This window comes from Amblyraja radiata, chromosome 29 (assembly GCF_010909765.2).
Source record: "Amblyraja radiata isolate CabotCenter1 chromosome 29, sAmbRad1.1.pri, whole genome shotgun sequence".
NCBI lineage: Eukaryota > Metazoa > Chordata > Chondrichthyes > Rajiformes > Rajidae > Amblyraja > Amblyraja radiata.
In genome coordinates this window covers 17522278-17542398 of record NC_045984.1, presented here as the reverse complement: position 1 = coordinate 17542398, position 20121 = coordinate 17522278, and the positions used below count along the sequence as shown (strand labels likewise).

The following is a 20121-nucleotide window of genomic DNA, read 5'->3' as shown; positions in this document are numbered from 1 at the left end:
AGCTTCAAACTGCCCTTGCTCCTTGGTGGTTAACATAAAACCCTGGCGATGTTCCTCATCCATGTCCTGCTTTTTTGGGAGGGGATTGATCTGAGATCACCTCCCACCACCAGGTGAGATGTCTCCAAGGGTTTCCATGCCAACCGGTTGCTAAACAGAATATGTGACATCATCAGCCTCAGGGCCGCTGATCACGTGATCTCACAATGTGCCAATGGTCACTGAAGAGAGATGTACAGCCCTGTGTGTGGACAGACCCATTTGCCGGAAGGTCCCCAGAGCTGACGGATCATCTCTGGGCCACATATTGTGCCCGAGTCTTGACGGAGTCCCCAATATTATCCTGTCTAAACCCAAGCAACTTCCACATGGATCCTAAAGCTGAGGCCAGCTGTTTGCAGTTGTTTCCTGCCTGGTGTCAGGGTCTGAACTCCGGGGAGGCTGTGGCTGCTCTCCCTCTCCCCCTGAGGCCCATGGCTGATCATCCCCCCCACCACCCCAGCCCCACTTCCCCACTGATTCCTCAAGTACAGTGGCTGCCAGTAGCCAACTCATCCAGGTTTTAAATTGCTTGTGAGTGTTTAAAAGTTTTGAGTTTTAAGAGTTTTAGGTATTTTATTGTTTAAAGCATTGTGATGTTTACAGGGATTGTCGATGGTTTGACAGCCTGATATGCTGGGTAAGTGTATTAGCTAGAGACTGGGTCATAGAAACATAGAAACATAGAAATTAGGTGCAGGAGTAGGCCATTCGGCCCTTCGAGCCTGCACCACCATTCAATATGATCATGGCTGATCATCCAACTCAGTATCCCGTACCTGCCTTCTCTCCATACCCTCTGATCCCCTTAGCCACAAGGGCCACATCTAACTCCCTCTTAAATATAGCCAATGAACTGGCCTCGACTACCCTCTGTGGCAGGGAGTTCCAGAGATTCACCACTCTCTGTGTGAAAAAAGTTCTTCTCATCTCGGTTTTAAAGGATTTCCCCCTTATCCTTAAGCTGTGACCCCTTGTCCTGGACTTCCCCAACATCGGGAGCAATCTTCCTGCATCTAGCCTGTCCAACCCCTTAAGAATTTTGTAAGTTTCTATAAGATCCCCTCTCAATCTCCTAAATTCTAGAGAGTATAAACCAAGTCTATCCAGTCTTTCTTCATAAGACAGTCCTGACATCCCAGGAATCAGTCTGGGTCATGGGTGAAGTCAAAGCAGGAGTAGGCTATTTGGCTCCACGTTCCTGTTCTGCCATTCAATTAGATCATCGTTGACCTATTAACACAGCACTAATTTCCTTGTGTGGGGCATTATTCTGAGTCCTGGTGCCAGCTTTTGCAAGCATGTCTGCCCCGATGATCTTATGGTGTGATTGAAGCTTGGAGGGCAGCGTGCCAACATGGATGTAGTATAACTGTTGGTCTAGTGTAATTTAGAACCTGACTGGGGAAGGAGCTTCAGTGATTGGGATTATCCTGTCTTATTGAGGGGAGGTGGCAATCCTGTCAACGCTTTGAGGAAGCAATGGCTGGTGGCTTGTCTATCTAGCCCTCTGAGAGGATTCAATTCAACGTGTATCAATGTAGGTCCATTCCAATGACCACATGTGGCATCTCATGGAAAGATTGCAGCTTGCCTTCCCTGTCAGCTTGACATCTGACAAAGGGAGTTAATAATAAACAGCAGGTTGGCACGTTGAGAGTTATTGGAATTGAATTTGACCAGCTGTGGTGGAGTTTAAAGTGTTGGCGAACATCGATCACTGGATCTGAATATTGTGGGTGTCTACGGGAGGTGAAGAGGGATCGCAAAAGATGGGGTTGGCCAGTTGTTGGTCGGCAATGTTGGCGAGTCAGTCAGTAAATGCTGCCTGACTTGTATTGTGGTTCATGCTAATGCACCCTGTTACACATCTCAGCACGTCTAAACACACGCATACACACACACACGCACACACATGCACGCACACCCACGCATACACACACATCAAAGGCGATATTCTGTTGTCCGTTCTGGGAGTGTGAATCAGGAAGTTCTGGTTCTCAGTACCACAAGTTCTCCAACTGCTATAATCCCTCCTGGAAATCATGCAGTGAATTTGGAGACCTTTTAAACTCATTAAACTAAACTCGTGCGTTGCCTGGTGCAGCTTCTCCGTTCATTGCCAACAAATATTAACCTGCAGAGTGTGCATCTGAGCTGTTATTCCCACTGCTCAAGATTACCACGGTCGTTCGAGTTAACCGTTGGAACATAGGCACCGATTGTAAAGTTGTAAATATCCCTAGATAACCATCACAAGCCACGGGTTTACTAGAGTCAAGCTATTCAATTGTTTTCCACACACCTGCCAACTCCAGCCAAGCCCACTCTTTCCCACTCAAGCAAGCTGACATGTTTTTTCCATTGACGAACATTCAGGTAGCGGAAACCTACCATAATGTGCAGAGAAAATGTCCTTGTAAATTGTCCCAGTGGAAACCCATCTGTCAAGGTCTACTATCTATTAGGGGATCAGTTTTAACTGTGGAATACATCTCCCGGCCTGGGCCATCTAATTGGGCTGTGATGACTTCCTCTCCTGGTTAACCCATTGCAAGCTGAACAAGCCCTTCCCCAGCATTCATTGTAATAGGGAGTTTAGAAGAATGTAGGGGGACCTCATTGAAACTTCCAGAATAGTGAAAGGCCTGGATAGAGTGGATGTGGAGAGGATGTATGTTTCCACCAGTGGGAGAGTCGAGCATTAGAGGGCACAGCCTCAGAATAAAAGGACGTACCTTTGGAAAAGAGATGAGGAATTTCTTTAGTCAAAAGGTGGTGAATCTGTGGAATTCATTGCCACAGACGGCTGTGAAGGCTAAGTCATTGGGTATTTTTAAGACGGAGCTTGACAGGTTCTTGATTAGTAAGTATGTCAGGGGTTAGAGGGAGAAGACAGGAGAATGGTCGAGAGAGAAGGATAGATCCGCCATGACTGAATGGCGGAGTAGACTCAGTGGGCCGAATGACCTCATTCTGCTCCTATGAATCATGAACTTATGAAAGACATTAGACTGCAGTTGTACAGTGAGACCACACACCGGTACGGCACACAGTTTAAGTCTCCTTACTTAAGGAAGGATTTACTTGTTGAGGTTGGTCCTGAGCAGCTGCACAACTCCTTGGCCAACGATCAGATACCAGGCACACACACCGAGTCAACTGCTGCAGGAAGATCAGCTCGCTCAAAGATCCACTTTGCTATGGCCGCAGCTTATCAATCTTCCAGTGTACGGAGTGACTGAATCTGTGGAATTCATTGCCACAGACGGCTGTGAAGGCCAAGTCATTGGGTATTTTTAACTGTGAATGAATGTTACAAATGGCACATTCCAGGCTACAAGGGTACGTGTCTCTCGAACGCTTCACAGAGGAGAAATAAGTGGCATTGATGCATTGTTAAATGGTAAAATGAACATGAATAGAGACACATGCACTCATTCTGTTGTACTTCCAGTATATATTTTTAATGAATAAAGGTTTATTTTTGAAACAAATGAATTTAGTTGGTGTGCAGGCAGAGCAGCAACATTCACCAAACTGATGTGTAGGGAGGAACTGCAGATGCTGGTTTACACTGAAGATAGACACAAAATGCTGGAATGACTCAGTTGGACAGGCAGCATCTCTGGTGCGAAGGAATGGGTGATGTTTTGGGTCGAGAACCTTCTTCAGACTTCAGTCTTGACCCGAAACGTCACCCAGTCCTTCTCCCCAGAGATGCTGCCTGTCCTGCTGAGTTGTTCCAGCATTTTGTGTCTATCTTCACCAGACTGATGCCTGGGATACGCCAGTTCTTTTATGAGAAGGTCAGGCCGGGTGGGCCTGGTGGGTGTGGGTGTCTTGAGTCTGTGCCGGGAGACTTACCTTCAGGTGTTGCAGCTGCCGGCGCTCATCCTCCAGCTCCCGCTTCATGTTCTCGATCTCCACCTGCCGCTTCCTCTTCTCCTGGGGACAAGGGATAGGAACCGATTAGTTTGGAGCAACTTTCCTTCCCCTTCCTCGAGATCTGCCCACCCCACCTCTCCGCCAGCAAAGTAGCAAACTAAATTGGGTGCCTTTGCGTTTGATGGAAGTTCTAATAATGGAGGTTTACTGAATGGATAAATTGCTCAAGTATATAGATTGGGTTATGCAGTGTTTCTAGATACTACTTGATGAAGAGATCCAGAGCAAACTGCACAACATTGGCAGTGTGAAGTGCAGACGGAGTTGATGGGGAACAGGCTGGTTTGTGTGATGGACTGGGCTACAGCCACAACTCCCTGCAATTTCCTGTGGTCTTGGGAATAGCTGTTCCTGGACGAGCTGTAATGAATCTTGATAGGATGCTTTGTAAGGTTCATCTGGAGAAGTTGTTAAGAGTCATTGGAGACATATTGAACTTCCTAAGACTTCTGAGGAAGAGGAGGTGTTGGTGTGCTTGGCCATAGCTTCAATGAGGTTGGTCCAGGACTGATTATTGGTGATATATATGCCAAGGAACGACCATCTCCACTTCAGCAACCTTGATGCTGATTGGGGCAAGTACTCCATAATACTGGGCAGATGTGAGGTTCCCTCTTTCATTACTCCAGGTATTGTCAGTTCAAGGCTAGGCTAGTTTGGCCTGGGATCCTCAATTACGTTAGCGAGTTGTGGGAGGTAGGTGGGCAGCTCATGTGTGTTCAAATTCCCAGGGCTCAGTAGCTGCCTCACCGGCAATGTGGAGTTAGGGCTGCTCTTCACAAACAGCAAGGAATTGGTAACAGAGGTCACACACGTCTGCCCTTCCCCTCCCTCCTTATCCTGATAAGAGTTTCCTGCCTGCCAACAGAGTGGTGTGTCCTTCAAACCATAGAAGCCGTGGTCCCGATAATGTGCTAGGAGCCAAGTTGCCGCTTAGATCAGGTTAAGATGTTGCCTATTGAGTGGGGCCTCTGTCCGGTGTACTTGTGTAATGGCTTGACTGTACTCATGGACAGTCTAATCTGAACGTGCAGCATGCAAACAATATTTTTCACTGATCTCGGTACACGGGACGATAATAAACCAATACACTTTACACCTTCCTACGAGGGTTTCCTCTGGGTCTCTGTTTTGCTCCAACATCCCAAAGATGTGTAGGTTACTAATGCCCCCTGTCCCACTTAGGAAACCTGAATGGAAACCTCTGGAGACTTTGCGCCCCACCCAAGGTTTCCGTGCGGTTCTCTGAGGTTTTTGTCAGTCTCCCTACCTGCTTCCACTACCTGCAACCTCCGGCAACCACCTGCAACCTCCGGGAACCGCACGGAAACCTTGGGTGGGGCGCAAAGTCTCCAGAGGTTTCCGTTCAGGTTTCCTAAGTGGGACAGGGGCATGTTATTTGTCTACTGTAAACTACCCTGATATGTAGAATCTGGGGAAAGGTGATCAAAGTGCAGGTGGAATAAAAAAGGGTTAATATAGGATTAGTCCTTGCTGCTCTTGCAGACTTGGTGGGCTGAAGGGCTTGTTTCTATGCAACACCTCTCTAATAATGTAGACCTTAATGCAGGTGGTAGCAGAGGCTGAGAGCAAGCGTGATTAGTTTTGCATAAATTGCATACACTTTCCTGTTGAGAGGAGTGAATAAAATCACCTCCTCACTGCACCCCACCCCTTCCTTTTTTTTTACAGCAAAGGAAGTGGCCGATCAAGATTTGGATAAAAAATGCTTTAAAATATTTTTCAGTCAGTGAGAAACGAGGAATTGTGGAGGAGTCGAGATGTGGCGGTGGCTGGCAGCAGAAACAACCTGAAAGCGGAATGAAACATTCGCCTTTCTCAACAGGGCAGGAGTCCAAGAGGAGGAAGTCAGGCTGAACCAAGTTGGGCCCAAAGTGCGGGACTCACACAGAGCTCCATGCTTGGTCTGGCACAGCATGGAAGGTCTCAGAGTCTCTGGAGACCAATGTCCAGACTTGTTGCCAATGACTCTGGGATGCAAAGGGTTAAGTTCATACAGGACACATAAAACTGATTTATGTTACTGGACCATTCAAGGGGGATGAGTAATGTCGGTGAGGTGGTTCTCATGGTAAAAAGCAAGTGCAGAAAATAAATTCCCCAGGTGGAGGGAGTTAGAGGAAGTATGGATACTTTTAAAATTCAGGGCAGACATTGTTCCATCCACGGAGTGTTGAAAATCCGTAAGTGAATCCAACCATAGGACATGGAGGCTCGGAGATGACAATGTTCTTGAGAGTGAAGTCATAGAATCTGTCGGTTAAGGGAAACAAAGAATAAATGGCCTGAAATCCTGCCCAGCTATTCTCTGACAGAATGACAGGACAGACCTGAGGGGCTGAATGGCTTCTTCGGGTTCCTATGGTTCCATAGGGAGGCAGGAAAAAAAAACCTCTGAGGAGATTGAGCTTTCAGAGTTCAGCGACATAGCATAGAACCAGTCCCTTTGGCCCACCGAGTCCCTGCCGACTATCAATCACCCGTTCACACTAGTTCTATGTTATTCAACTTTCTCATCCACCTCCGACACACTACAGACTATTTTTACAGAGGCCAATTAACCTATGAATCCGCACGTCTTTGGGACGTGAGAGGGAAAGGGAGCACCCGGGTAAATCCATGCGGTTATAGGGAGAACGTGCAAACTTCACACAGGCAGTACACAAGGTCAGGATTGAACTTGGGTCTCTGGTTCAGCTGTGAGGACAATAGTTCTTTTTTGCAGAGTGAGTGTCCTGACCATGGAACCACTGGCTGAGAGGGAACCTGGACCACCTGAATAACAGATACGGCACTGCAAAATCAAAGCTTTAAAACACCGCTGCATCAATTCCAACCGCATTAGCTGGTGTGATGACAATAATCCAGTGTTGAAATTCTCTCAACACCATAGATCTGATTCATGAGAGTTGATAGAAACTATTGAATTGAGAGCTCCTCAATATTTTAAAACTCAGAAGAACGCTGAAGTATAGAATTGGTGTCCATTACTGTTGGAAGTTAACTTTGAAAGAAACATGAGCATGTTACTAAACGTTATAATATTTCAATAGATAGACAGCATTATTCTAGGTGATCTTCTTTCCTAACCATTCCACTCCCCTTCCCCTCCTGCCCCAGTTGTTTCAATTAACTATAAAGCACCTTCAGCACCTTTGTCCTTTAATGTCACTGCAGATGAAAGAGTATTTAATAGTTGCATGAGTAGGAAGTGCCTTCTGTAACTAAGCACAGTACCAATGTTTGGTTATTGAGGTTCAGTGCAACATTCAGGGATCTGGTCATGCAGAGTAGATCCATACAAATCCCATCTCTGCCAGGGGCCTGGGTCATGAGGAAGGTCCAGAGAAGGAGCCAGGTGTCGCAGCTTATGACCAAATGGCTCAGGAACTGTCCCAAAGCCAAATTGACACTTTGTCTCTATGTCGGGTTCTGAAAGGGCACCCGTACAATAATTAATTTTCTTGCTAAATGTAAATTCGGAGCTTTTGAAAACCCTTGCTCCAACATTAATTCACTCTGAGCAGCTGTGTGCATGTTGGCCGAGCGTTCAGGTTGGTCAGGAGGACGGAATTTAAAACCTCTTTTGGGGGCGAGTTGGGCCAAGTATGGCAATGATGCCTCAGAACATTGTCCTTGGGTCTCTAGGTTTGATATCAAAAACAGCCACAAGGTAGACCTTTGCAACTATTAGCCTGGTGACTATTAGCGTGTTGGTCCCAGGAGAGGATCTACTATGATCCACTACAATCGTTCCACTATTTTAAATCTGTATTCCATTTGTAAATCTACTAGGATTTCTATAATGCTGTAACACTATATTCTGCACTCTGGTCATTTTCACTTTACACTGCCTGTTGTACTTGTGCATGGCTTGATTGGACTCATGTATAGAATGATTTGGTTTGACCGGATAGCACACAAACAAAGCTTTTCACTGTATAATCGTAAATGTGACAATAATAAACAATACAATACTATACAGTCCAACAAGTGGCACTGGACAGGGGATATCCTGTAGAAGTAACTCTGGTAAATTCCACCAAACTTAAGCTTGAAAGGAGATCTCAGGAGAAGAAGAAATAAAAATCTCCTCTGGGACTGAGGCTCGGTATTTTACCAACCCAAGTGTGGGAGTGAATGGAAGGAGAGGCCAGGACCACAAGCCTGCAGCCAGTTCTGGTCTCGACTACAACAGAGATGCTGGGGATTCTGTGGTAAGGTTTACTAGGATGATGACAGAAATGGCAAATTAGCTGCTCTCTGAACAAATGGGCCCCTCATCACCAGTTTAGAACACAAGTTTTTTTTAATAGGTACAGGATTTTCCAAACTTGCATACTGCGGTGATGACAATTTTTCTATAATTGTTCTATCATCTATCAAAAACCATTCAGCCGAAAATCTGCAATTGAATCCAAATTGTAACTAAGGTAATGAAACAGTAGTTAGTTGACCCTAACTTGATAGAGATATAAATGAGAATTTGTCAAGAATGAAATGGCACATATTGAGACCGTACAATTTTCTTATGGAAGAGGAAAATGTGAATGATACAAAACAAAAAGAACTGAGTTCTGGAGTAATTCCGGAGGTCAGGTCGCATCTCTGGAGAACATGGATAGGTGACGTTTCGGGTCAAGACCTTTCTGCAGACTGATTGTAGGTGGTGGGGGTGAAGAAGAAAGCTGGAAAATGCTAAGAATTGCTTTGTGCTCATAAACAAAGACAAAAAAGAGTTAAATAAAAATGTTTCCATAAATTAGCAATAGATAATTCAGAGGAAACTCCAGCGAGTACTGCACACAATCAGAGGAAACCAAGGTCTTACTTAGAACTAAAAGGTGAACAGGAAAGAGGTCTACGGATGGAAATGGGAACAGCAGAGACTTTTCAGCTGCATTCATCATGAAAGACTGACATGGATCATAAGATGAACTTTAGAAGAGATCCTTGACTGTAGTGGAGATGCTCTGTCTAGTTTTCACACGTTGACTGTGACCTTGTATATAACTTAATTGTGCTGTTGTGCCATGTTTTTTTTTGCTATTAAAACAAATGCAGAAATTGTGTCAGGCTGAGTGAATCCTGAAAGGAGATTTAGGTGTTTGTTGCTCCAAATGAGAGCCACTTCAGGGTCTTAGAAGGAATGAGACAAGGCTGTATGAACCCTTGATTGTGTTATCACCGGTTGGCAGGGGTCTGTTCCCTTAAGCTGGTGGGATAAACGGTTTCATGTTATGGGAAAATCGGCAAGACAGAGCCCAGGAAAAACAATTGCATGTCAATTTGCAAGAATTCAACAGTAACTGGGATCCTCATAGGGCAGAGATTCCCCGCACGGACACGTGTAGAGAAGAACTGATCAGGACATTTAACTTTTTTTTTTTGAAGCAGTTGCTATTTCAGATCAGAGACTAAACCTGAGTCATGTCAACTAAACCTCGAGTTCAGCAAACTCTGGCGTCCTTTCAACCAGCTGGCCTGAACGAATGCACCTCCTAACAGATGCTCACCATGTAGTTACCCGGCCTTGTATCTCCCCATTCTTCCCACTTGTACGTTAACAATAGCTTTTATACTTAATTCCCCAAAAGATGGAGGCAAGTATGCTGCATGCCTTCTTTCCCACTCTATTTGTTTCACCAATTTCAGGCAGCTATGAACTTGAACCCCAAGATCCCTCTGTACATCAATGTGTCTAAGGATCTGCCATTTACTGTATATTTTCCTCTTACATTTGACCTCTCAAAGTTCAACACCTCATATCATCCCAGATTAAACCCCACGTGCTATTTCGCTGCCCACCGTTAACAACTGATCTATATTCTGCTCTACTCTTTAACGGGCGTCTTCATCATTCACAACTCCACCAATTTTTGGTAATTAATATCCCCAGGTGTCATGCACCTGCCCCTGGGCCACCCACTCAAGCTCACCCTCCGGCAGGAAGGGAACCGTGGAGGACGCGCACATTGTGGAGTGCATGGGTACGGATTGGAAAGGGGGGGGGGGGGGGGTTGGTACATTGCACAGCCTGTAGCTGTCTGCACTCTATCACCGTCTGCAGATGGACATCCCACAAGGCAGCAGGCCACTGCTCTCCCACTCTGCTCCCTGGAATAAAGTACGATAGACCTGCCCGATAATTGACCCACAGCTGAGCAAAGCCGTGAGAGATAGCAAGACTCAAGAAGACTAAAGTCCTGCCTCCCCCTGCACTCACAGCCAGCTTATTATTTTATTGCTTATTATGCACACAAATATAGTATCATTGTGTGGGGTGACCTTCCACTCTTACCGATTACTTTGTTAGGCGCAGGCACACAAAATGGATGGAGGAGATGGTGCCAGAAACAAAGTAATTCTGTTGAGTGGGGTTATCAGTCATGCTAATGTTTGCCAGTGGATAGATTGCTTGGTCTTAACCTTGATTAACGCTGATCAGGAATGCTGACTCATTGAAACATTGCATCATGCAGGCCTATCTCTGTTTCCCTGTCTGCGATGAGCAGTTAGCATCTAAGGCAATATCCTCCTCTGTGCCCTCCCCAGAGCAGCTGCAAACTTCCCGTAGTGCCGTGACCAGAACGTTACACACTATTCCAGCTACAATTTCCTATAAACTAATGTTTTATGAAACTGTACTGTAAGCTTCCCGATCCCATAGTTTAAGGTCTAACAACTGAAGGCAACTTCCCTCATATGGATTTTTCACCACCTTATCCACCCGTGAGGCCACCTTCAGGGATCCTTGCACTTTTACACTGAGGCCCTCCTTGTCTTTGTATGCTGAGTCCCCTTGCCCCTTGTACACAGAGATCCCCCTGTTCCTTGTACACTGAGGTTCCTATGCTTCTTGTACACTGAGATTGAGTTTGAGTTTAGTTTATTGTCATGTGCACCAAGGTACAGTGAAAAGGTTTTGTTGCGTGCTAACCAGTCAGCGGAAAACAATACATGATTACAATCGAGTCATTCACAGCGTACTGATACAGAATAAAGGGAGTAGAGATTTAAAAGAGTGGAGCAATTGTAATGCGTGATTGAAGATCCACTTCTGTGACTAGCGCATAAAGAGTCGTCTGGGTTGAGCGCCATCTTGGATTGGTACACTGAGGTCCCTATGCTCCTTGTACTCAGAGATCCCGCCGCTCCTTGTGCAATGAGGTCTCCCTGCTCATTGTATACTAGGGTCCCTCTGCTCTTTGTACACTGAGGTCCCTGTGCTCCTGAATACTCCCTCAGGCCTGACCATTCATTTGTTGTATTTTGGGGAGAACACTCCTGCCACAGAGGCAGAGCAATGTGGATTTGTTCATACTATCCCTGGAACAATAGGCTTGATCTAAGAGGAGAGATTGTACAAGATGGGGCTGATCTCTTTGTCTGGAGAGTTGAGGGAAAGTTAATCCTGTATTTAAAACTTTAAAAGGACTCAGCAGAGTGAATCCTGAAGGGCGGCTTCCTCTGGCTGGAGTCTTTGGCCAGTCTTAGTCTGGAGAGGAATGTATTCACTCAGACGGTTGTGAATCTTGGCAATGTTCTACGGCAGGGAGTAGTGGGTGTCCATTTCTGGAGTCCACCCAAGCCTGAGAACAATAGGTCTTTGAGTTCTTAGTGAAACAACAAATCAGGGGATTGGGCTGAATGTGAACCTGAGCTCAAGAATTAACCCTGATCTGTGAAAAGTGAAACAGAGCAAAGGTTTTGGGATGAAGACTCTTTGCAAGAACTGGGAAGCAGAGAAAACAAGTTGGTTTTAATTGCAGAGAGGACAGGAGAAGGGATGGATAAAATGGCCGCTGACCAGGTGGGGTGTATCACCATGACAACATCAGCCTCATCCTATCAGCGATATATATCTTCCCTTTCTCCTATCCATCTCTTCCCCACTCTCTCTGCAATTTAAATCTAACTTGTTTTCTCACATTTCAAGAGAGACCTAGATAGGGCTCTTAAAAATAGCGGAGTCAGGGGATATGGGGAGAAGGCAGGAACGGGGTACTGATCGGGGATGATCAGCCATGATCACATTGAATGGCGGTGCTGGCTCAAAGGTCCAAATGGCCTACTCGTGCACCTATTGTCTATTGTCTATTTCCAGTTCCTATGAAGTTTTTCTACTTGAAATGCCCCTTTGTTTCTCTCTCCACAGATGCTGCCTGACTTGCATTTCATTTTCTTTTAGATTCTAGCACCTGTCATTTTATTTCACCTACTTAGTTTAGTTTAGTTTAGAGATACAGAACGGAAACAGGCCTTTCAGCCCACCGAGTCCACACCGATCCCCGTACATTAACACTATCTACACACACTAGAGATAATTTTACATTAATACCAAGCCAATTAACCTGCAGACCTGTCTTTGGAGTGTGGGAGGAAACCGATCTTGGAGAAAACTCACACGGTCACGAAGAGAACGTGCAAACTCCGTACAGACAGCACCCATAGTCGGGATCGAACCATGGTCTCTGGCACTGTAAGCATTAGGAAGCATTTATTGCGCCATCGTACTGCCCAATAATTAATTTGTTTTCATTAGTTCATGGAATTGACAAGGGCAGCATTCATTGCCTGTCACAAACTGCCCATGAGAGGGCAGCGCCCAACTATTCTTTCCTGGCTGTTGGTCCTGCGACACTGGACCTGGCAATGCCCAGCTCGGGGGAGGAGAGGGTATCAGGCTTTCAGGATGTGGGCACCTTCCTCAGAGCCCGCAGCCATTGTCTGTTGCTAGGGCACGAGAAGGCAGTGATTGGTGACTTCAGAGGAAAAGTCAGAATCAACTGCCTTGAAGTGGGACTGGAGTCACAGAAGAGGAAAGATTGAATAATGATCGACTGGTCCATTAAAGGGCTTGTCCTACTTGGCGATTTTTTCGGCGACTGCCGGCATCATTAACTGACGTATCAGGTCACCGAAAAAGTTGCGGTGTGATGCGGCGTGATGACGCATTGGCCCGCGGTGTTACCTCAAGTGTCGCAACTTTTTTTTGCCGCCGCTGGATTTTGAAATGTTCAAAATCTTTCGGCGACCCTGATACGTCAGTCAATGACACCGGCAGTTGCCGAAAAAATCGGCAAGTGGGACAGGCCCTCTAGGGCGAGTCATAGAACATGGACGTAGAACAGTACAGCATAGGAACAGGTCCTTCAGCCCACAATGTCCATGCCGAACATGACGTCAATGTAAACTGCACGCTTTAAATCCTATGTTATTTAAATCCCTGTCTATTCAGGTGTCTGCCTAAATGCCTGGGTTCCTGGAGCTGTGAGGCAGTTGCACTACCTGCTGTGCCACTGTGCAGCGCTTATTGTTACAATCACAACGTTTATGAATAAGGTATATTTTTGCATTAAAAGGCTAGTAGACTAATGAATCCCCCCCCCCCCCCCCTCCCACAGAGGATGCCAGGGTCTCTCTGGTTATGGACCATCTTGGAGAACGTTACTGGATTAGTAAACTGAGAGGCAGTCAGCGTTCCTTGGAAGCAAAAATAAAATCACTTTTTCTTTTCTCGTAAAGCGATTAGGTGTGAATTAATGATGTAAAATATATTTTCCTTTCTGCAGTCAGCCAGTGGAAGCCAACACCAACCAATTGATGTTCGGAGTTCTACGATAAGATTTATGTGACCGGAATTCACTCAAAGAATCCCACAAGAGACACAAACAATGAGCAGCTGAGAGGATTTCCTCCATAGCCTTTTCTTGGAACCGTCTCACAGAGCGGCTGCCTGTGCACAGCTTTCCACCGTGGGCCACAGTCCTCACCAGCAAGTCTTTTAATTACATTAGCAATTTAAATTGTTCTTGCAATATAAACTTTACTCAGTTGAGCTAGCGTGCTGGCAACCTTGGGATTTAAGAGGATATTGCAAGGATGATGGTGCTTCTTAAATAATTTACTGGATGTAAAGTGCTGGGTCCTGGGGCCGTGACTAGACATGTAGGCATGTTGGTTCTCTGATGCTCGCTGAAGTTCACCAACGCTGCCACTAGATCTTTGCCTATTCGGCAAAGTGGCATAGAAACATAGAAACATAGAAAATAGGTGCAGGAGTAGCCTGCACCGCCATTCAATCTGATCATGGCTGATAATTCAACTCAGTATCCCATCCCTGCCTTCTCTCCATACCCCCTGATCCCTTTAGCCACAAGGGCCACATCTAACTCCCTCTTAAATATAGCCAATGAACTGTGGCCTCAACTACATTCTGTGGCTGAGAATTCCACAGATTCACCACTCTAAAAAATGATTTTCTCATCTCGGTCCTAAAAGACTTCCCTCTTATCCTTAAACTGTGACCCCTAGTTCTGGACTTCCCCAACATCGGGAATAATCTTCCTGCATCTAGCCTGTCCAACCCCTTAAGAATGTTGTAAGTTTCTATAAGATCCCCCCTCAACCTTCTGAGGTATTACCTCAGTGGCCATGGAACCCAGCTTGGCAAGGCCCTCCCTCCGGCTCTACCAGCCTCTGTTTGCCGGCACAGTTCATGGGATCATGGACTGGAGTGCTTGCCTCCCACAGGTGTTGAGGCAATCTACGGTGCCCAGGCCAAGATCAAAGCAGCTTTAGTGGTCAATCATGTCTAACATTGTCCTGGCAGTGTCATTGGGGTTTTATATCATTATAGCCATAGAATTATACAGAATAGAAACAAGCTCCTTGGCCAACTTGTCCATGCCAACTAGGGTGCTTATCTGAGCTAGACCCATTCGCCTCTATTTGGCACATATCCCTCTAAACCTTTCCTATCCACATATCTCTCCAATTGTCTATTAAACATGGTATTTGTACCTTCCCTTATCGCTTCCTCAGGCAGTTCCTATAATTAACCTACCAACCTCTATGTGAAAAACTTGTTGCTCAAGTCCCCTTTAAATCTCCTCCTCTCCTCCCCTCTTCTCTCCTCACCTCTCAATTTCTTTCCCCTCCATTCCTCTCCTCTCCACTCCTCTCCTCCGCTCTCTTCCCTCCCTCTCCCTCTCTCCCCTCTCCTCAAATCCAGCACCAAAGATAATTGTAATATGGTGGAAGTGAGAGAGTCCTCTCTCCTCTCCCCTCCTTTCCCCTCTCCTCCCATTTCCTCTCCTCCCTTCTCTCCTCACCTTTGTATTAAATGTTGTACCCTTTATCATTTATCTGTACATTATAGAAGGCATGATTGTAATCATGCACAGTATTGTCTTTGATTGGACAGCATGCAACATAAAGCTCTTCACTGTACCTTGGTACACGTGACAATAATAAACTAAACTTAACTAAACTAGACTCTAATACTAGAGCACTGAGTATTCACTCACTGAGTCATCTTCTTCTTGCGTATGGCGTGCACAGCCTAAAGTTGTAGGACAACCTCTTCTATTTGATCTTATTTGATTGTGCACACCAGGTTGATTGCATTCGCCGTAACAGGGCGGACCACGTGAAGGTTGCAATCTCCCACCCAAGTCGCTGAGTGATTGGGACAGGATGTGGGGTAAAGGGTGACCCAGGCATTAAAAGCACAGGATGGATGAAAAGCAGCCCTTTGCTGGTGGGTCATGTACCTGAACCCTCCACCTCCACCAGGCAACATGTCATTTCATCCCAGTTATAACATTTTTATTATCAATTATCTGCAATTCATGAATAATGTTTTAGCGTGTTGTGAGTCAAAGTGCCTATGATGCTGCTGTAAGCAACAATTTCATTGTACCTGTACCTCACTGTAGACTCTTTACTGACACAGTGTGGAAACAGGCCCTTCGGCCCACCGAGTCCACGCTGACCAGCGGTCACCCCGTACACTAGCACTATCCTACACACTAGTGCCAATTTTACAAATCGCCGAAGCCAATTAACCTACAAACCTTGGGATCTTGGAGGAAATCGAAGCACCCGGAGAAAACCCACGCGGTCACAGGGAGAACATACAAACTCCGCACAGATAGTACCTGTAGTCAGGCTCAAACCTGGGTCTCTGTCAGGCAGCAACTCTACCGCTGCGCCACCGTGACACGAGAGAATAAATTCAACTTGACTTGACTTGGCTTGAATAGTTTTAACGATGAGGGATTACAGTGACTTGGAGAGATTGGACAAGCTGGATCAGTCTCCTCGAAAAAGGAAAAGAGGAAATTTGGTATTTAAATCATGAAAGTTTTAAATAAAGGAAATCAAAAAGAAACTAATGGATGATGGTATGATAGCTAAAGGCCACAAATTGAAGATGTTCGGCCAAGGGAACCAACGTTCGATGGGAAACTTTCCGTTACACAATGAGTAGTCGGGATTTGGAATGCATTGCCTGATATTGTGATTGATAAAAATTCAATTGGTAGCTTTCAGAAGGAAGTTGCATATACCTCAAGGAAAAAATAGCCTTGGAGTGGTACTAACTGGATTGCTTTGATAGATTCAAATGGAGCGACCGTGCCAACTCTCTGCAGCTTCTCAGCAGTTACGCTGAGGGCTTTGGGCACTGAACCAGCTTAGAAACATAGAAACATAGAAATTAGGTGCAGGAGTAGGCCATTCGGCCCTTCGAGCCTGCACCGCCATTCAATATGATCATGGCTGATCATCCAACTCAGTATCCCGTACCTGCCTTCTCTCCATACCCTCTGATCCCCTTAGCCACAAGGGCCACATCTAACTCCCTCTTAAATATAGCCAATGAACTGGCCTCGACTACCCTCTGTGGCAGAGAGTTCCAGAGATTCACCACTCTCTGTGTGAAAAAAGTTCTTCTCATCTCGGTTTTAAAGGATTTCCCCCTTATCCTTAAGGTGTGACCCCTTGTCCTGGACTTCCCCAACATCGGGAGCAATCTTCCTGCATCTAGCCTGTCCAACCCCTTAAGAATTTTGTAAGTTTCTATAAGATCCCCTCTCAATCTCCTAAATTCTAGAGAGTATAAACCAAGTCTATCCAGTCTTTCTTCATAAGACAGTCCTGACATCCCAGGAATCAGTCTGGTGAACCTTCTCTGCACTCCCTCTATGGCAATAATGTCCTTCCTCAGATTTGGAGACCAAAACTGTACGCAATACTCCAGGTGTGGTCTCACCAAGACCCTGTACAACTGCAGTAGAACCTCCCTGCTCCTATACTCAAATCCTTTTGCTATGAAAGCTAACATACCATTCGCAGCTTCACATAGAATCCTGCATAAGTTCCGTGCTTCCATCATTTCAAGGGAAAGGAGCGGCTTCAAGACAGAGAGGTAAGTTTCAGGTAGTTTACATTGTTCAAACTAATTGAAGCACACTTATCCGTTAACTAAAATTATTTAAATAAATGTAATTGTTTATCTGAAGACGGGTCTCAACCCAAAACGCCACCTATTCCTTTTCTCCAGAGATGCTGCTTGATCGTGCTGAATTGCACTAGAATTTCGTGTCTATCATCAGTGTATACCAGCATCTACAGTGCCTTCCCACACATTAATAATTTATAATTTGTTCTTCTGCATCGAATCTCTGAACAACTTTTACATTTGCAAATTATAATTTAAAAAATGTATTAATTTGCAGGTGTATTGTATTATTTATCAATCTGCTAACAAGAACACCCATGTCAGACTGCTATTTGTTGACTATAGATCTGCCATCAACATCATAATCATAACCAAACCCATGTCCAAACTCCTGGACCAAGGACTCAGCACCATCTTTGATCCTTGGCTTCCTGACCCATCCACCACGATCAGTAAGAATATGACAACCATTCTTCCCTGTACTTCACAATTTCAGTGCCCCAAAAGGCAGTGTTCTGAGCTCCTTATTGTACATTCCCTATGCACTCACGACTGGCCAAAGTCTGCTCTAAACATGCTCACAGATAACACCACTGTAGTAGGTCGGATCTAAAACAATGATAAAACAATGCACAGCAAGGCGGCAGAGAGCTTGCTATCATGGTGTGAAGACTACAACCTCTCCCTCAATGTCAGCAAAATGAAGGAAGTGGTCATCGACTTTAGGAAGCCTGGTAGAGTACATGCCCCAGTCTGGATCAATTGTGGTGGAATGGAGATGGTCGAGAGTATGAGGTTTAAGAAGGAACTGCAGATGCTGGAAAATCGAAGGTAGACAAAAATGCTGGAGAAACTCAGCGGGTGAGGCAGCATCTATGGAGTGAAGGAAATAGGCAATGTTTCGGGTCAAACCCTTCTTCAGACTCATGAGAGCATGAGGTTCTTTGGTATAAATATCACCTACACTTTGTCCTCATTCAAACACATAAATGCCATGGCAAAGAAAGGACACCTGCATCTTTACTTCCTCAGAAGGCTAAGGAAATTCAACATGTCTTCAATAGCCCTTACCAATTTCTACAGATGCACCATAGAGAGCATTGTATCCAGATCCACATGCCAACGAACCTCCCCCCCCCCCCCATTGAATCCATCTATACTTCATGCAGCCATGGAAAGCAGCCAACATAATCAAGCACCACTCACGCCCTGGTCATTCTCTCTTCTCCCCTCTCCCGTCTGACAGAAGACACAAAAGCTCTATAGCATGTATGACCAGATTCAAGAACAGCTTCTTCCACAATGTTATCAGAATTTTGAACAGACCTCTCATAAGCTAAGAATGTATTCCCGATATTCCAACCTACCCTGTTGTGTCCATTGCCTTTTTTCACCCTACACTTTCTCTGCATCTGTGGCACAATATTCTGCACTCTGTTTACTTTCTCTTTTGCATTACCTGATGTACTGATGTATGGTACAATTTGCCTGGATAGCATTTATATCAACGTTTTTCACTATATCTTAGTACAGCTGATAATAATAAACCGAAACCAATATCATACGATTTCCGAGACATTCTTACGTATTCTTTAAACATTTTAAACTTTTGTGATCTGAGGGCAAAGTTGGAGAGTTGCTACAGCATTCCTGGGCCTGGGCTTCGAGATGACAGCAGCAGTATCCTACCACTGATTGGGACTTCTTCCACCAGTTAAGTGTGGGTAGGCACAGTGTCAGGTGGGATGAAGTTTATTGAAGGGCAGACGTGCCGCACTGATTCATCCCCAGTGAGATTTAACGTCAGGTAAATGCAGGAAGCACATGTGGTGGAGGATTAACAGACTGAGAGCGGGGGTGGGGTGGGGGGAGGGGGGGGCGGGAACATGAGATTAGTATAGACACAAGGAACTGTGGATGCTGGTTTACAAAAAAACACAAAGTGCTGGAATAACTCAGCTGGTCAGGCAGCATCTCTGGAAGACATGGATAGGTGGCATTTTGTGTTGAGATCCTTCTTCAGACTGATTGTAGTGGGGTGGGGAGGGGGGGGGAGAGAGAGAGAGCTGGAAAATAGGTGGAGACAGGATAAAGCCTGGCAAGTGATAGGTGGATACAGGTGAGGGGGATTTGATTGACAAATGGGTGGAGTAAATGACAAAGGCCGGAGGAAAGAAAGGCGACAAAGGGCTGTAAGATAAGGAAAGAAGATCAGTGAAATGTGAAGCCAGCAGAGGGGATCTAGGTAGAGGGGAAGGGGGGATGGGGAGAAAGAGAAAGAGGGGAGTATTATAGTGGGAGATATGGGTACACACCTAGTTGGGGCATGGGGAAGAGAGGGGTGAAAATGTAGGATTAGTGTACATAGGTGTTTGATGGTCATCGTACGCTTGATGTTCTGACGGATCTGTTGTGGTGCGCTGTGACTCTGATACTATGATCCTTTACACATCTGCCTATTGTGCATACAAAATGTGTAGGAGGGAACTGCAGATGCTGGTTTACACCGAAGAGAGGCACAAAATGCTGGAGTAACTCAGCGGGCTAGGCAGTATAACCGGAGAGAAGGAATCGGCGACGTTTCGTCTGAAGAAGGGTCTCGACCCGAAACGTCATCCATTCCTTCCCTCCAGAGATGCTGCCTGACCCAGCTGGGTTACTCCAGCATTTTGGTTCTATCTTCTGCCTATCGTGCAAGTCAGGAGAATTAAACCAACTGCTGGAAGGTTGCGGAAGGGGTCTTGATCTGTAAGACTGGATGGTTATTGAAGGGTTGCTCTGAAGAAGGCTGCTTTCAAATCCCAACATCTCGATAATTGACCCACCAACAACAGGCTTGGACACTGCACTCATCCCACGGCCAC

General features: G+C 45.6%; 1 protein-coding gene across 1 annotated transcript in view; it reads right to left on the bottom strand.

Moving 5' to 3' along the window:
- The window catches only part of palm (paralemmin), a 137227-nt gene that overhangs the window by 64688 nt on the left and 52418 nt on the right, over positions 1-20121 (bottom strand). Inside the window, exon 3 of the mRNA XM_033046709.1 lies at positions 3907-3987. Coding sequence (XP_032902600.1) covers positions 3907-3987 — 81 coding nt within the window. The remainder of the gene's footprint in view (positions 1-3906; positions 3988-20121) is intronic.